Source organism: Spea bombifrons, chromosome 2 (genome assembly GCF_027358695.1).
Source record: "Spea bombifrons isolate aSpeBom1 chromosome 2, aSpeBom1.2.pri, whole genome shotgun sequence".
Taxonomy (NCBI): Eukaryota; Metazoa; Chordata; class Amphibia; order Anura; family Pelobatidae; genus Spea; species Spea bombifrons.
The window spans coordinates 108,581,532-108,596,351 of NC_071088.1; the positions used below are offsets into that span (position 1 = coordinate 108,581,532).

General features: G+C 42.1%; 1 protein-coding gene across 2 annotated transcripts in view; it reads left to right on the top strand.

The window, feature by feature from the left end:
* The first annotated feature begins 1,205 nt into the window (after positions 1-1,205).
* GTF2F2 (general transcription factor IIF subunit 2) overlaps positions 1,206-14,820 on the top strand; it is a 66,624-nt gene continuing 53,009 nt past the window's right edge. For both annotated transcript variants that reach the window (XM_053455484.1, XM_053455486.1), the window contains exons 1-4: positions 1,206-1,361; positions 4,146-4,219; positions 4,550-4,568; positions 5,374-5,524. In XM_053455484.1, coding sequence (XP_053311459.1) covers positions 1,293-1,361; positions 4,146-4,219; positions 4,550-4,568; positions 5,374-5,524 — 313 coding nt within the window. In that variant the 5' untranslated portion in view covers positions 1,206-1,292. The remainder of the gene's footprint in view (positions 1,362-4,145; positions 4,220-4,549; positions 4,569-5,373; positions 5,525-14,820) is intronic.

Genomic DNA, 14,820 nt, shown 5'->3' on the forward strand with positions numbered 1-14,820 from the left:
CAGATATCGGATTATATGTACTGTTATACAGACATGGCCAACTGTATGACCCATTTAAAGGAAAATGAGACACTAGGCTCTAAGGAATAGCACGGTATTTTTGCGATTCCTATTCCCACTGTATCAGGACAGAGGGCAAAACAGCTGTGAAGAGCAGGAGATAAAGTAGGACACCACTGTCTGCTGCATCAGCTTCAATGGCACAAACACACTCCCTGGCGGTCTCTTCCTCTCTGCCTGTTCCTGCCAAGTTGCAGCTATCAGGATGCTGGAAGCCAATGCTGAAAAATCACCCCATACATGCACAGAATGTTTATTTGCAGAGATGAGGAGGGTGTTAGGAAGTAAAATAAGTTCTATGGGGTCTAGGAAGTAGACATTTCCCTATAAGGGTTCTATATAAAACCACAAAATAATAGAAGTAACATGAAAAAAGAAGAAAATGTTAACTGTAAATGCTGCTGGTGGTTTGTGTTTATACGGTCTCTACAGGTACAGTGAGGGTAATCAGATTTACCCAAGGACTTTACACTCTACAAAGTCATGTGCTGGTCCTCTACCTACTCTCTACCTTGGCAGGAAAGTGTACCATAAAGTCTGTTTTCATCCTGTCACCCCTAGCAAGGCTTCTGATGTCCCCTTATCCTCTCACCTCGCTACCTGCCCACTGCCTTGCATCGCGGATTACTTGAGATAGTTCCCCTTGCGACACCTGCGACCGCACACAACTCCATTGATTTTACAGCTCCCTGGGCCAGTTACGGATTATCCCCAACTGGCCCATGGTCCCTGGTGCCTACAAAATCAGGACTGTCATATATCTGTTGGGATATATGTTAGCGTACTCCATGTTACTGTAAAAATCCTATTTAAAATAATGGGACCTGTGGAAAAGGTGAAAATTAGGTTTATGTAACTCCTTGGGCAAAAAATGCTGCCGAATTTTATTTAAACGCCTGGTCAACTGTTTTTTATTTTTTTATTCCTTTACGTCTAAACAGCAGATAAATATTTACGTTCATTTCAAGGTATAGTGAGAAAAGTACATATATCTTTGGATAACTTATGTCATCGCCAGCTATTACTTTTGCGGATACAATTTTTTCTAAACGTGCGCAGCTTTGTATGTTACGAATTTCCGTTCAGGGGAATAATGTGAGCGCGACAGGAAGAATGTCCCATCATGCGCTCCGTAGAGTTCTGTGTACTGCGTGCACCGGCATATTGAAACCGCCGTGTTTTGTCTTCCGGTTTTTAGTATCTTGGAGCTTGCTGAGCTTCTGCATAGAATCATGTCGGCAGAGAAAGGGGAGCTGGACCTGAGCGGCGCCAAACAAAATACCGGGATGTGGTTGGTGAAGGTAAGTGGGGGTATGATTTTTAAACCCCCTCACAAAACCGGCGACATACAACAAATTTGCTTTAAGTTTGTTATATAATAACTTACTGCCTCATAAAATAATGGTCATCTGTTAAGAAAAGCTGTTAAGGATTATACTGGGATAAGGTATTAGAATAAGGCTACTTTGTGTGGTGGTCTCACTCCACAATAGGTAGCTTTCCTTTGTGTGGCACATGGAGTTGGTGACACTTCAGGCATCCTATGCAATTCCAATGTTTTTGCCCACCCTTGTCAGTGGGTGGAGGGGATTCTGCAGAGCATTTGCCTCTTTCAGCAGAGTGCTTTCCAGTCACTGATTGCCAATGGCCCAAAAAGGGGGAGCATGGTGGAGGCTTTGTGCTGCAGCTTCCCTAAAGGTAGGTGAATTTATCTTTATTTTACAGATTAAGGGATATATGTTAAAGCACCTGCACAGTCTTTGTTTCCTTTCCTACGGTTCTGTGGACGCCCTCTTTTTCTGCGTACTGTAGTTTGCCTAGATGTAGTACAGCTGTTTAGTACTGTTTTCAGCAGTGTACAGAGATGCGTTACATTGTTGACCGGTCTGGCAAAGATAACCGCACATGCCAGTAAGGACGACTTGTAGTAAAGCGCATCTATGTCATCATAATTGTCAAGTACAGATGAATTGCTGCTAGAGATTCATTTTATCATCCTAAGAAATGTTATATCTATGAAAATTAGAGATATTTGGAACCTCCAATGAAGCAAACAAAAATGAAGTGCTCAGAATTTTTGTTTGCATTTGTTTTTTTTTTTCTCTCCCTGCCTTCTCTACTTCTTGCCTTCTTTCTCTTGTTTTCTTTCTTGGTCCGCGTTACACCTATACGAGCTTGTTAGACGATCCAAAAGCACGGGCATTAATCTGGTGTCCCCCCCACCTCCTGCCCCCCTTGCGGCTTCCACTCTCCTGGGAAGGCTTTCCACAAGATTTTGAAGTGTGTCTGGGAATTATCCCCCCTCAACCAAACTTCACAGTAGGCACTATTCATTGCAGTAGGTAGTGTTCTCCTGGCATCTGCCAAACCTTGTGTGCAGCTGCTCTGCCATGGAAACAAGTTTCACAAAGCTCCTGATGCTCAGTGCTTATGTTGATGTTGCGTTTAGGTTCAGTTTGGAATATTCAAGATATCCTAGTTTTTTTTAAATTGCTGGCCCTTCATTATCCATAGATAAAGAAGAGAGGAATGTTCATGTATGCTCAATGAAGAGCCACAGTGGAAACCAGAAACCCACTGAATATACTGCCCCTTTCTTCCTGCCATTGGCCCCCCTCAAATAGTTCTGTAAGGACCTGGGTTCTTACCTGTGGGGGGTCTTCAAGGAGTAGTCAGAGCCTGACGATATGCCCACCTCCGAACCATAGAGCTGAATTATCCGGGATACGGCTCTTGTATGGCATGTTAAGCATTATGGACATGGTTTTTGAAACCATCTGTGCCTGCCCCCCAAAAAATCCCATGGTCACACATGCACCAAAAACAAAACATAAATCTTCACCTAACAGCCAGGAAAGACCATGGAAGATGAAAGGGGGAAAAAGCAGTGAAGGTCCGCAGTGAAGGTCCACAGTGGCCCTCCTGTGCTAGACCATCAAGGCCCCACTATGACATTCCAAATGTTGCCCTGCATCAGGTACGCAGTATGGTGCATGCTCAGGTTTGGACCTCCCTGGGTGCTCAGGAAGCACCTTGGGTTTCATGCTGCGTTGGCGTTTAGGCCAGAGGATCGATTGTTTCCATCTCTTACAGATACTACACTCATCTTTGTTAGGATTTCTCTATCCTACCGATATAACTGTAAGTGTAATAACGCTGTTTTGAAGGTGGATCTTATTGGTGTTGGCACTTTATAATGCTTAGTGCTTGAATCTATATATTTGCAGGTTGGCACAATGTGGTGTTCTATTTCTGGGAGTATCTGTTAGGTTCCCCCCACTATCTGCCGATACTCTTGCTAATGGGAGTGGATATTGTGCTTTGGGGTCTAGTCGCAAAAAAGAATTGTCAGGTTGTGCTGTCAACTCTGACTGCATGTCGTGAAGATCCAAATGAGTATTGTGGGAATAGCTTGGCTGGCCCTGTCTAATGTATAGTTAAAGTTGGTGAGAATTGTTCAGAATCCTCACACGTTGAACTATACATTATACAGGGCCAGCTCAGCCCTTCACTCTAGATAAACCTTGAAACCACAACTCTTGCTTTGAGTTGGTGTTCCAGTGCCCTTTGCAATCGTTCCATTTCATGATTGTGTTGTCTGCAAAGTGCAAGGTTATTGACAAAAAGATCTCCTACACAACAGCATGGAACAATTCTCATAAAGGGTTAAGTCCATGAAGCTGAATTTGAACTGTTTGATTCGTGCGAAGCGACGTGAGGATCTGGAACCTAACAAGTGTATTGGCAGACTAAATCATACTTGTTTGCTAGTGATTGGAAATTGGCATTTGGCAGATAACGCGGATGCTTTGATGCTTTCCTCGTTTTTCCTTCAAAATTGTTCCTTTTGATATTCAAATGAAAGCGACATCTATCATCAGAAAGAGGCGAGGACGCAAAGACTAAATATAGCAGCCGCTGCTTATTAGCATTTTGAAACAGATATTTGAATTCGGAAACATTTTCTTTTACTCGAATTTAACTATCTATATGTACTTTGGCGGAGGGAAGAATGGTTTTGTTTAACCATCTGATTGCCAGACACACCGTTCAAGTGTTTCTAAAATGACATATTTCTCTTGTAGCTCCCGAAGTACTTGGCACAACAGTGGGCAAAGGCTACAGGGCGCGGAGAAGTTGGAAAACTGAGAATCGTTAAGTAAGTAACGCATGACATTTTAGGTGCAAATCCTTTTATTTAAATACTAAACATTCCCTTTTGATACATTTAGCACGGGAGTATGCGGCTTATCATTGATTAACTTGGCAGTGCGATTTATATACTATAGTGTTCCACCTATAACCAAGGCTGACCCGTGTAACAAATGTGTGAGTTGTAATTGCACTAATATTAGTGAAACATATATCCGAGCAAAAACCTTGGAAGTAACTTACATTTCTCTTTAGATCTCCTATCCCAGAATGTTTTCAGTTTAAGAACTGTATTTTTAAATTATTTTACATTTTTCTTTTTCTCTCTCCATTACAGAAACCAAGGCAAAACAGAGGTGAGCATTCTACCTACAATGGTGTAGCTTTTTCAGTTTGCTTTGTTGTGTGTAATATTTGCTCAGCCCAGAATGCTTATGCAGCGTTTTAGCTAAGATCAAGTACCTGTGAAAGCTTGGTCCTCTTGCCTTAAGGTTGAGAAGGCCTATGAAGCCCGAGGAGGGATCTGACAGAGTCCGCTATGGAGCTGGGCATGTGGGGGCATAATTTAATTAAATTTTTTACCTCACTGGATTGTAGTAGAGTCTTCATTTTAAACCTTTTTTTCACGGCCTATGGCTGGTGTTCGAGGGGAACTCTACAACTTACCAGCCATGGGTTGGGGCTAGCAATGCGACTCTAAATCAGGTTTCACAGACACCTTTTGAGGTTTTGTGCACTTGTAGGTTTTGATTTTTCAGTACTGACACAGCTTACATTGGAAGTGCCAAAGATGGAAATGCTTTCTTGAAGACTTACCTTTTTTTGTTGTGTGTGTGTGTGAGGGAGGGCTGCGTGGTGCTTTTAGTGTGTTTCCTCCTTGGAGTGAGCCCTACAAACTCTCCCTTGGTTTTTGGCCGGGCAGGGAAAGAAGGGGCTATATATCCCCTTTTATGGGTAGTACAGCCCCCAAACAAAAAGTCTGGGCCCTAGTATTGGAGCAATGGCCCCTTTTTCTTCATTGCTGACAGGGGCTTAACAGGGTGGGGGGGAGTATAATTACCTACTTATAAGACCACTGAACACAGTAATAGTTATATCTCCCCCCTCCAACTTTGTAAATAAACCGCAGGACGATCTTTGATTTTGGTTTTATGCCATCAGGTATCATTTACTCTCAATGAAGAGCTTGCGAGTATCCAGGATATTGGAGGAAAGGCAGCCACCTCATCAGTTACTGCACCAAGGGAACATCCGTTTCAGCTGCAGAGTGTGGGAGGTCAGACTCTCACCGTGTTTACTGAGGGCTTATCAGGTAAGAAGGGGTGTATTTTAATGTGCAGACAGTTATGTTTTGGGATGGTTTTATATTGTGTACTATTTTCTAAGGTTGTGACATCTTCACATAAACCCTTTTTTTTTGTATATTCCGATACCATATTCTACCGGTTATCTTGATAGGGACTTGGAGTATTATGGACTTCATAGGAGGATGCTGTGGTTGGCCACAATGCCAGTAGAATGGTATTTGGTGATGTTGATGGAAGCTCATGTAGAGAGAGAGAGAGAGAGAGAGAATATAAAACAAGGGCTCGGATTGAATACACTTTCCTCCTTAACCTAGGGAAGTTTTCAGATATAGGAACTAATATTTGAAAATCGGCTTCCTATAAAAGGGGATTGGGGTTCTCATCCATTTAAGAGTCCAAAGTATACATTATTGTTGGTGAACTGTAAATACTGCTTGTTACAGGCAAGGTCCAGCTGAGACAGTGGGGAGAGTGTGAAAGTAAAAAGTTGACTCCCCCAGATCCCTGGCTACCCGTTTCTGTTTCCAGCAACCACCAAATTAACACCTGAAATCCCAACTACGCTATCACGCCGGTAAACAATTTGTTTCCATGACCAAGACTATATAGTCCAGCTCTGGTGGTAATATCTGCTTATTTAACTTATGGCCTAGGCCCAGTACTCGCATTCCAATAAGCCCTGATGATCAAGGGATTTGCTATATTACCCCAAGATCAAAGACTACAAGAAAGGCTATAACAATGTATACGAACAAAATACAAATTCTAAACTACACATACCAACTCTTGACACCATTAAATTGGTGTTTTTCATATACGGAACAGTAACATGTTGGAAAGTGAAGAATCTAATTTTATCTGCTCGGGCCGTTTTTCTAGAATGGAAGGATTCACTACAAAAAATCTACGTAGACTTTTTTTGGTGGAAAAAGAATGGGTTCACCTTTTGTTTGTAGATTTCTTAAAAATGTAAATAAGACATTGAAAAGTCAAAAGCTGGTGACAATCATTTGTGTCATCGGTCAGATGGTTGTAAAATGGCACCAACTTTGGTGATTTACACAATGGAGTATTCACAAAATTGTCTGCAGCCGAACAAAAATCTTTTTTACATCTTTTACATCTGTTTTATCTCACAGACCACCTCGCTTGTCACATTGTTTGGGATTAAATCCGAATTTACTATTTCAGGCTTATCAGACATACTTGGCAAGTTTGACTATTATAAGGTCACCTCGCTCCTCTATTCCTTGAAATATGACATTTACTGATAAGCATGGCAGAAACCCCCAAGACTAAAAATAGGATTTTTTTTCCTTCATGTATTGTCATTCCTACAAATGGCAGACTCCAGACACCATTTGTGCTCCAATGTCCTTTCTTTAGTCAACCAAATCTGTCAATACAGACTCATAATGCCATGTTTTACACTTAAAATTTTCAGATTTCTGTTTTTAAACCTTTTGAGAACAGAAGTGACATTTAATAATTCAGACTAATCATCACCTGATTTGTGGTCACCGTTGTCATTTTTAGTGGCTAATTGAAATATTTCCATATTTCAAGATGTCTAATGTGTGCTTAAATTTGGCATGTCATGTGAGAATAACCTCCCATTATTCAGTAAAAAAAAAAACTAATTGTTAAACTTAACACTGTCCTGCTAGATTTTTGTATCAATGACTACACACCCTCAAACTAAGAGATCAGCGCACACACAGCAAATACTATTTATAAAAGTGTAAAGGTGGTATATGCTAAGTACACTATACTGTGTAGCCCACCACTACGCCGAAGTACCCCAACTTCAGCAACTCCTATATGATTTTACATGGTTATATTGCTTACCAAGAAGTGGGATCAGTGGGACTGCACCCAGAAAGGATTTTTTTTGGGTGTGCTCCCCCTTCTAAGTATATATTTTTTGCGTATTTGCAGGTTCTGACCAAACCTTAGGGTTACGCACCTCACCTACCACAGCCTTTGAATTATGTGAGAGTTTCAGTGGGTTAAGCAATACTGCGTGGAAAATTAGGTAGTTCTCGCCGGAATTGTGGTACTCTGGCACAGTGGTAGGCTAAGCTAATATACAGGCTATATAGTATGACGGAATCCCCAATATTTATGCCTTAGGTGCTTTTTAGGAATGATTTGCTGTGTTTACATGTTGGACACTTAAGCAGCACCCCGGAATCTGAATGTGTATGCTTTTTAAAAAAATGTTTAGGGTGTGTACCCCTTGCCGAATATTTTATATCAATGTGATGGTGTGTGCATATCTTGTCTCATGTTACATTGCTAAATGCAACTTTCCTTTTGTGCAACTACTTTATTCCTCTGACTGCCCCCTTTTATTGAAATTGTTCGCAGGTAAAAGATACCTCCAAAAATGTAATGAAGTTTTACTTTAGCAAGAGAACGGTAGATAAATGGAACAGCCTCCCGATAGAAGTGGTAGAATTTGGTTGTGCGAGGAATAAGCTTAAAGCTTTCCTGAACCTAAGACTAGATGGACCGAAAGGTTATTAGCCATCAAATCCTATTTCTATTATCATTTTCTTATCAAACCGTAACGCTGCAACTGACTGTCCTCGGGAGGTAACCACGATCCTGTTGGAAATAACGCTGTCGAGTAACCAATTCCTAGGCTGTTGCTATGGGGGCAACAATGTTTCCCCCTAGATCTCTTCTTCACTTTTAACCTCTTGTCTTTTGAACGTGTAAGCGTGTATTGTGAAGATGCAAGTCTCACTAAATGAGCGTTATAATCACAGTCTGGAAGCTGCAGGCCGCTGGTGGCGCACGGTTTTCCATTTATTGTGTTTTATTATGTCTTGATTCATGGCAAAATTCAGTTTTATGTTGAGTCCTAAGACTTTTTCATGGACATTGTTATTGGTCGTTTGTTTGTTCTCAAGCATTTTAGTGTTTGAAAAGTAACAGAAAATCTTTAAACGCAAACTATAAAGTGTAGGCAGTTCCCTGACTTTTCAAAGCTAGAAGCTGTGTTATTGTATTTCTAAAAGGCAGTAGGATGAGTCACGATGCGCTGATGAATACAGCTTGTATTTTGGAAGGTCGGCAGGTCCCTGTAGTGTACTTTTATGTTGACAGGATTGCTCTGTAAATAGTTATATCTATACCTTAAATATATAATATATGTGTATGACACACACACGGGCCGCTTTACACCTTGCTGTCTATAAGGTGCCGTAAACATCCTCAGATTTTGGGCCATATGGACATGACGAATTTCTAGTTCCACCACATCCCAAAGGTGCCCTATTGGATTGAGATCTGGTGACTGTGGAGGCCATTGGAGTTCAGTGAACTCATTGTCGTGTTCAAGAAACCAGTTTGAGATGATGTGAGCTTTGTGACATGGTGCATTATCCTGCCGAAAGTAGCCATCAGAAGATGGGTACACTGTGGTCATAAAGGGATGGACATGGTCAGCAACGATTCTCAAGTAGGCTGTCGTGTTTAAACGATGCTTGATTGGTACAAAGAGGCCCAAAGTGTCCCAAGAAAATGCCCCCCACACCATTACACCACCATCACCGCCAATCTGAACTGTTGATACATGACAGGATGGTTCCATGCTTTCATGTTGTTTATGCCAGGGCTTGACAAATTTGTTGTGAATCTAGGCGCCAGGTAGAAAAGTTAGGAGCCAGGATTTTTTTAAACTAACAGTTGGTCAGGAGTGATCTGATCATCATCAGCCCACTTACTAAACTCACAGCATTTGACCTGGAAGCACCCTGGACTTTCAGGTCAGTGCTGTTTTTTTTTTTTTTAATTATTTTTTTTAACCCTTTCAATGCTGATGTTCCATTGGAGCACAGCATTGACTGATATTTAGTCCCCGCAAGCTTGTGGGGACAAGTGTTAACCCCTGCAATGCCACGAATGTGTCATACACAATTGTGGCATTGAAGGGGTTAACGCTGCACTGTCGCTCTCAGGGAGCGATCAGGCAGCAGGGGGTGTTGGGGCTGGTCTCCACACTCAGGGGGAGACCAAAGAACCCTCTCCCCTGTCCCTGAAGCTGCCTCTGGCAGCTGGGACTCAAATTGCTGGTCTATAGACCAGCCATTGCAGGGGGGGGGGAGTCTCTGATGACTGCTGTAGGCTTCCATGCCTACAGGAGTCATCACAGGGCTTGTGGGGGCTTGTTTTTGCTGTTGCTGGTCTGCCTGGAACCAGGCAGACCACCAGCAGCAGAGCCCCGTACAAAACGGGAATTAACCCCTAAATGCCGCGATCGCGGCATTGAAGGGGTTAACGCTGCACTGTCGCTCTCATGGAGCGATCAGGCAGCTGGGGGGTGTTGTGCCAGGTCCCCACACTTGTGTGGGGACCCAATCAACACACAACCCCCTTCCCTGAAGCTGCCTGTGGCAGCTGAAAACGCGATTGCTGGTTTTGCAGCAACCGCGTTTTCAGCCTACAGGCTCACTCCGTGGGAGTGATCTCAGGCTCGGGGGCGAGCTCTGAGTGGCTGGACTGTCTGCCCAGACTCCTGGGCAGACAGCAGCGCCCCCGTGTGGTGACTCAGCCTCTTACATCCACAATTTTTTCTGGATGTAAGAGGCTGACAAAACCTAGGCGCCAGGACAAAATTCTCTGTCGCCATGGCGACCTGGCGCCTGGGATTTGTCGAGCCCTGGTTTATGCCAAAGTCTGACCATCTCAATGCCGCAGCTGGAATAGAGACTCATCAGCACAATGGTGTAGTATGTCTTATCAAGCTGATGAAATAAAAAGCCAAATTATAGTACTCACAATTTATGGGGGCTTAATGATTAGCCCCAAAGTAATTGTGCTCTACCCTTTCTGTTTTATGGTATTCTGCATTCCTTGGTTGTAACCAGTCTGCCCATTCTCCTCTGACATCAACAAGGCATTTTCGTCCACACGGCTGATGCTCACTAGATATTTTCTCTTTCGGACTATTCTCTGTAAACCCTAGAGATGGTTGTGAATGAAAATCTGGCACCAACAACCATGCCACGTTCAAAGCCGCTTAAATCCCCTTTCTTCCCCATTCTGATGCGGCATATCTTCTTGCTGAGCTGCACTGATATCTTTACCTATACATCTAATCAAACTACCTTTTGCTGTTTTAGCTGGATGGTTAAATATAAAATCAAACCAATCTTATTTCACACTATTAGTACCTTTTTATAAACAATGCCTATTAGGAAATACTCTGGGACCCACCGAGCATTTGTGTCTTGGAGACTGCGTTATCTCACTTATTCTGACCCACAAACTTTGCATGTTCGTCATAAGAATCTGTTTTACGTGATTTCAGCCATGACGACAATGTTATAATTTTCTATTTTTGTATTTTCTCAGAAAAACGTTGTTTTTGTATTTGATATTTCTGCTACTCTCGCATACAGTTCCCATACTTTTTAAGGCTAGTCCATTAAAAGCAATCGCAGCCTATTTATCACGTAAGCTTTCAAGCTGCGGACCGAAAACTGTATCGCTTGAAAGCTTATTTCAAAGAATATGTTTCTTGACTGAAATTCTTAATGCATTCTTAATTTACCGGAGAACTGCCTCTAGAGAAACACTTTATTTCCATATTGCGCCACAATAAGGAGAGAGGTGAGATGTTTTAAAGAAATCAAACGGCTGTAGGGAAAAGTAAATGATCAAAGTGTTTATTAACTGATGACAAATGCTTAACCTGTTAACGTTTTACAGCATTGCGATTATATTTAGAATAGAAACATTGTTTATGTTGTGTGTTTTAGATGTTGGAAAGCAATGAGTAAAGCTAGGTGGCTCCTTATGGATCACTAAGGCTACACTCAACGAGAGATAATCCATATTCTTCTTTCAGTAGCTGCTACCTTTTCCCTTCTTGGTGAGGATCCCACCTGAGTGTTTCACATCTGCAGATCCCTTTCAAACTTGCTGAATCTCCGTCTGAGACGGGGGCAGAGTATAAGCCATTCTTGAAACCATAAGTGGTGGTTGAAGAGTAGTTTATTTTACACCCAGCCGGCATCCTTTAAAATATACATTGTAGGTTCTTTCTTGCTTTTGATATCTGCTCCGGTGACATTGCATTCGTCAGCTCCTATTTTAGCTACACATACGTGGCTAAAACAGCATGGCAACGTAGTTTGACGGAAAATAAGACTCACTCGGTCCATCTAATCTGCCTGTTTTTCCTGATGTAAGGAGGCAAGAGTAGTCAGTTCTTGGTCTTAGATTCAACAATGCTATTGATTGACCATTTTCCTCCCCATGGTGCATTTTGTTCCGGCTAATGGTCGTGTCCATACTGTGTCATCCACCAGGCTGCAGTGCTTCCCCAGCGTTGTATTTGAGGAAGATTACTCGTGCTGACTTGATACATAATGGGAAACTTTGCTGAGTTTTCCTTTTTGAATGTTTTGCTAGCACTGAAAGGATCTAAGCAATGCATCTGTGTTTACAAACCTCACGAAAATATCCTTTAACCCCTTAAGGACAATGGGTGGTCCCTAAATCCATTGAAAACAATGCATTTTGTCATTAAGGGGTTAAGGCAAATCAGGAGAGAGAGAGAGAGAGAGAGAGAGAGAGAGAGAGAGAGAGAGAGAGAGAGATTGATTGATTGCCGGGTGGGAAACTGATGGGGCAGAGTGTGGGTGGGTGCAGGGCATTTCATTAAATTATTAAATATTGTTTTTTTATCCGATTAATCGAAAAAATAATCGACCGATTATTAAAATAATCGTTAGTTGCAGCCCTAATTTAAACGCAGCAGCATCTTGTCTTCCTGTACACTAGCCGGCTGGGCAGGCCAACAAGCCGGTGCCTGACAAGCCGGGGTTAAGGAGAGAGAGAGAGAGAGGATCTGCCCCATCGTCGACAACGATTCCCCTTATCGATTCGTTGTTTCAGGTCTAGTTTAAATCCCGAGACCAGCCTTGGTTATGCCATTTACTGCTGATTTTAGGAGACGGCATTTAGGGAACAGGAAAGATACATAGAAGAGGCTTAAAAATCTAAATCACATTTTTTCTAGGATTGTCTATGATTTCCACACAACTAAAGTATCTGAAGAAAAATACTCGTCCCCGTTTGGTAACCACCTCGTATGTATAGGACTGTCATGTATTTTGGAAATCACCAATATGAGTACTGCAGTATAGAGCAAGATAAGAGTCGTCTGTTTATCATTTTGGAAGGCCAGTATTTCTGGTGACTGAAATTGTTGTTAGGGGGGACAACTCCTTTGAACATACTTTGCACATTACAAAATAAAGATTATAAATCACCCTAAGTATAACTAGATGCGGCTTATTTTATGTAGTAATTGCTTTATGGCCAGGGCCAGCCCGACAATGGAGCCGAGTGGGGCAACCGCTCCAGACGGCACTTTTGAAGGGGTGGCAAAGTGCCAAGCCTCTTTTTTTTTTTTTTTTTTTTTTTTAAAAAGCCGAGGAGAGAGGGGCGCCGAGTGATTTTCGCCTACCGGCTCGGCGCCCCTCTCTCTCTCTCTCCTCTGCGAGCCCTCTAGCTCGGTCTCGGTGCCGGCTTGTAATGTTGAGTGCCGGAAGATGACGTCATTTCTGGCGCTCAGCATTACAAGCCAGCACAGAGACCGAGCAGGGAGACTCGCCGCAGGACTGCTTGTAAGGTAAGTACGGGGGGAGGGGAGGAAGGGTAGATAATGGGGGGGGGGGTTCGGCGGCAGGGAGAGGAAGGGTAGATAGCGGGGGGCAGCATTTTAAACTATGCTTCAGGCGGCATTTTGTCTTGGGCCGGCCCTGTTTATGGCAAAGTAAGATACACTATTGTTGTAACTTTTTTATAAACATAAAATAACATTTTCTTTCTTGACAGAGCTTAACAAATTGCTTCACTCTTCCTCTAGACCCAATTAAAGAACTTTCTAATTGCTCATTATATTGTGGGCTCAGGTGCTGTCAAGAATACTGACTTTGTTATTGTTCTTAGCAGACTCATTGATCTCTGATTTTGTTGGGTAGAAATAATCATTAACTGGAACTGCGCATGTTTCAGTTGATGGTGGTACTAGTTCTTTGCTACCTAATAGCCTGAAAACGAGGCGAGTCTGATGTAATGGAAGAGACGATCTGCGATGCAGTGACTTCTTTTGCTGTTTTGAACCAATACAATGTTTTTATAAAAGGTATTGAATGTGTAAAAAAAAATAAAAAAATAAAAAAATCTCCCAATATCAATAACCAACTATCAAACAAGTTTTTAGTTTTTTTTCTTTCTTTCCCTCTCATTAGTGAAATAAAATCGCTCTATCTTAGCAGCTTTGTCCATAAGACACACGTTTGGCACATTGACCTCTCTTCCCCGTTTCATTGTTAATGGCTCGTCAGTCAAGAGAACTTGGTGTCGTTGGGTATATGATCTCTCCCGTCACAATCTTGTCTGGCTTCAGCATTTTACTCTGAGTAACTCTAATGAAGGACCAAAGAACCATATGGAATATGGAGGGTTTTGGATTCATTTGGATTTTATTTATCTATCTTATACATATGTAATTATCTTGGAGATTAGTACGTACACATACATACAACGCCCCCCCTCTTACCGCATGGAGACCTGTCTGCAATGTGTGTAAGCTCTGGGTACTATAACTTTCCCTTGTCACGGTATACTTTAATATTTTTATAAGAAGTTGCTTCTGTTTAACAAATCATTACTATCCCTTGGAATCAAAGCTGAGTTGTCCATAAATTATTAAAACAAATATTTAATTGAATTGGACATGGTCTACTTGGCTAGTGTAAGCCAAAAAGGTTAATATAAGTATCTTTTTTTGTTTTGAAAGTATGGTTAATAAGGCATTGTAAGACGTTCAGCCGAAGCAGCGGCAGACTATCTGTTTTAAGCCACGCGGAATGTGAGGGCGACGGAGATTATCTGAGCATGCAGTGCTTTGACTGCAACCGATTTCCATTAACTGCAGAGCCGCTTTCTGGGAGAAAAGTCGTTTGGTGGCACTTGATGGGATTTAAGCCGTTTCCTGCAGACGTTTTCTGGTCTGCACGGTAAATGGATTAATGCTAAATTGTGCTTTCCCCTCCATAGAGGCATTTCAGAAGCAATTTCTGAGCCATAACAAAGCAATGTGATTTTGTTACTATACATTTCTAGTATTTAAGTAGTCAAGCTTGAATAAAAGGTAGGAAATTAAACTTCCCACAGAAGTTATAGCCATTCTGCAAAAGCTTCTTTCTTCCTCCATGATCCGAAATCTCTTGCCGCTGATTGGCTGCTTAATCTGTCAGTGGCAGTAATGCGCTTC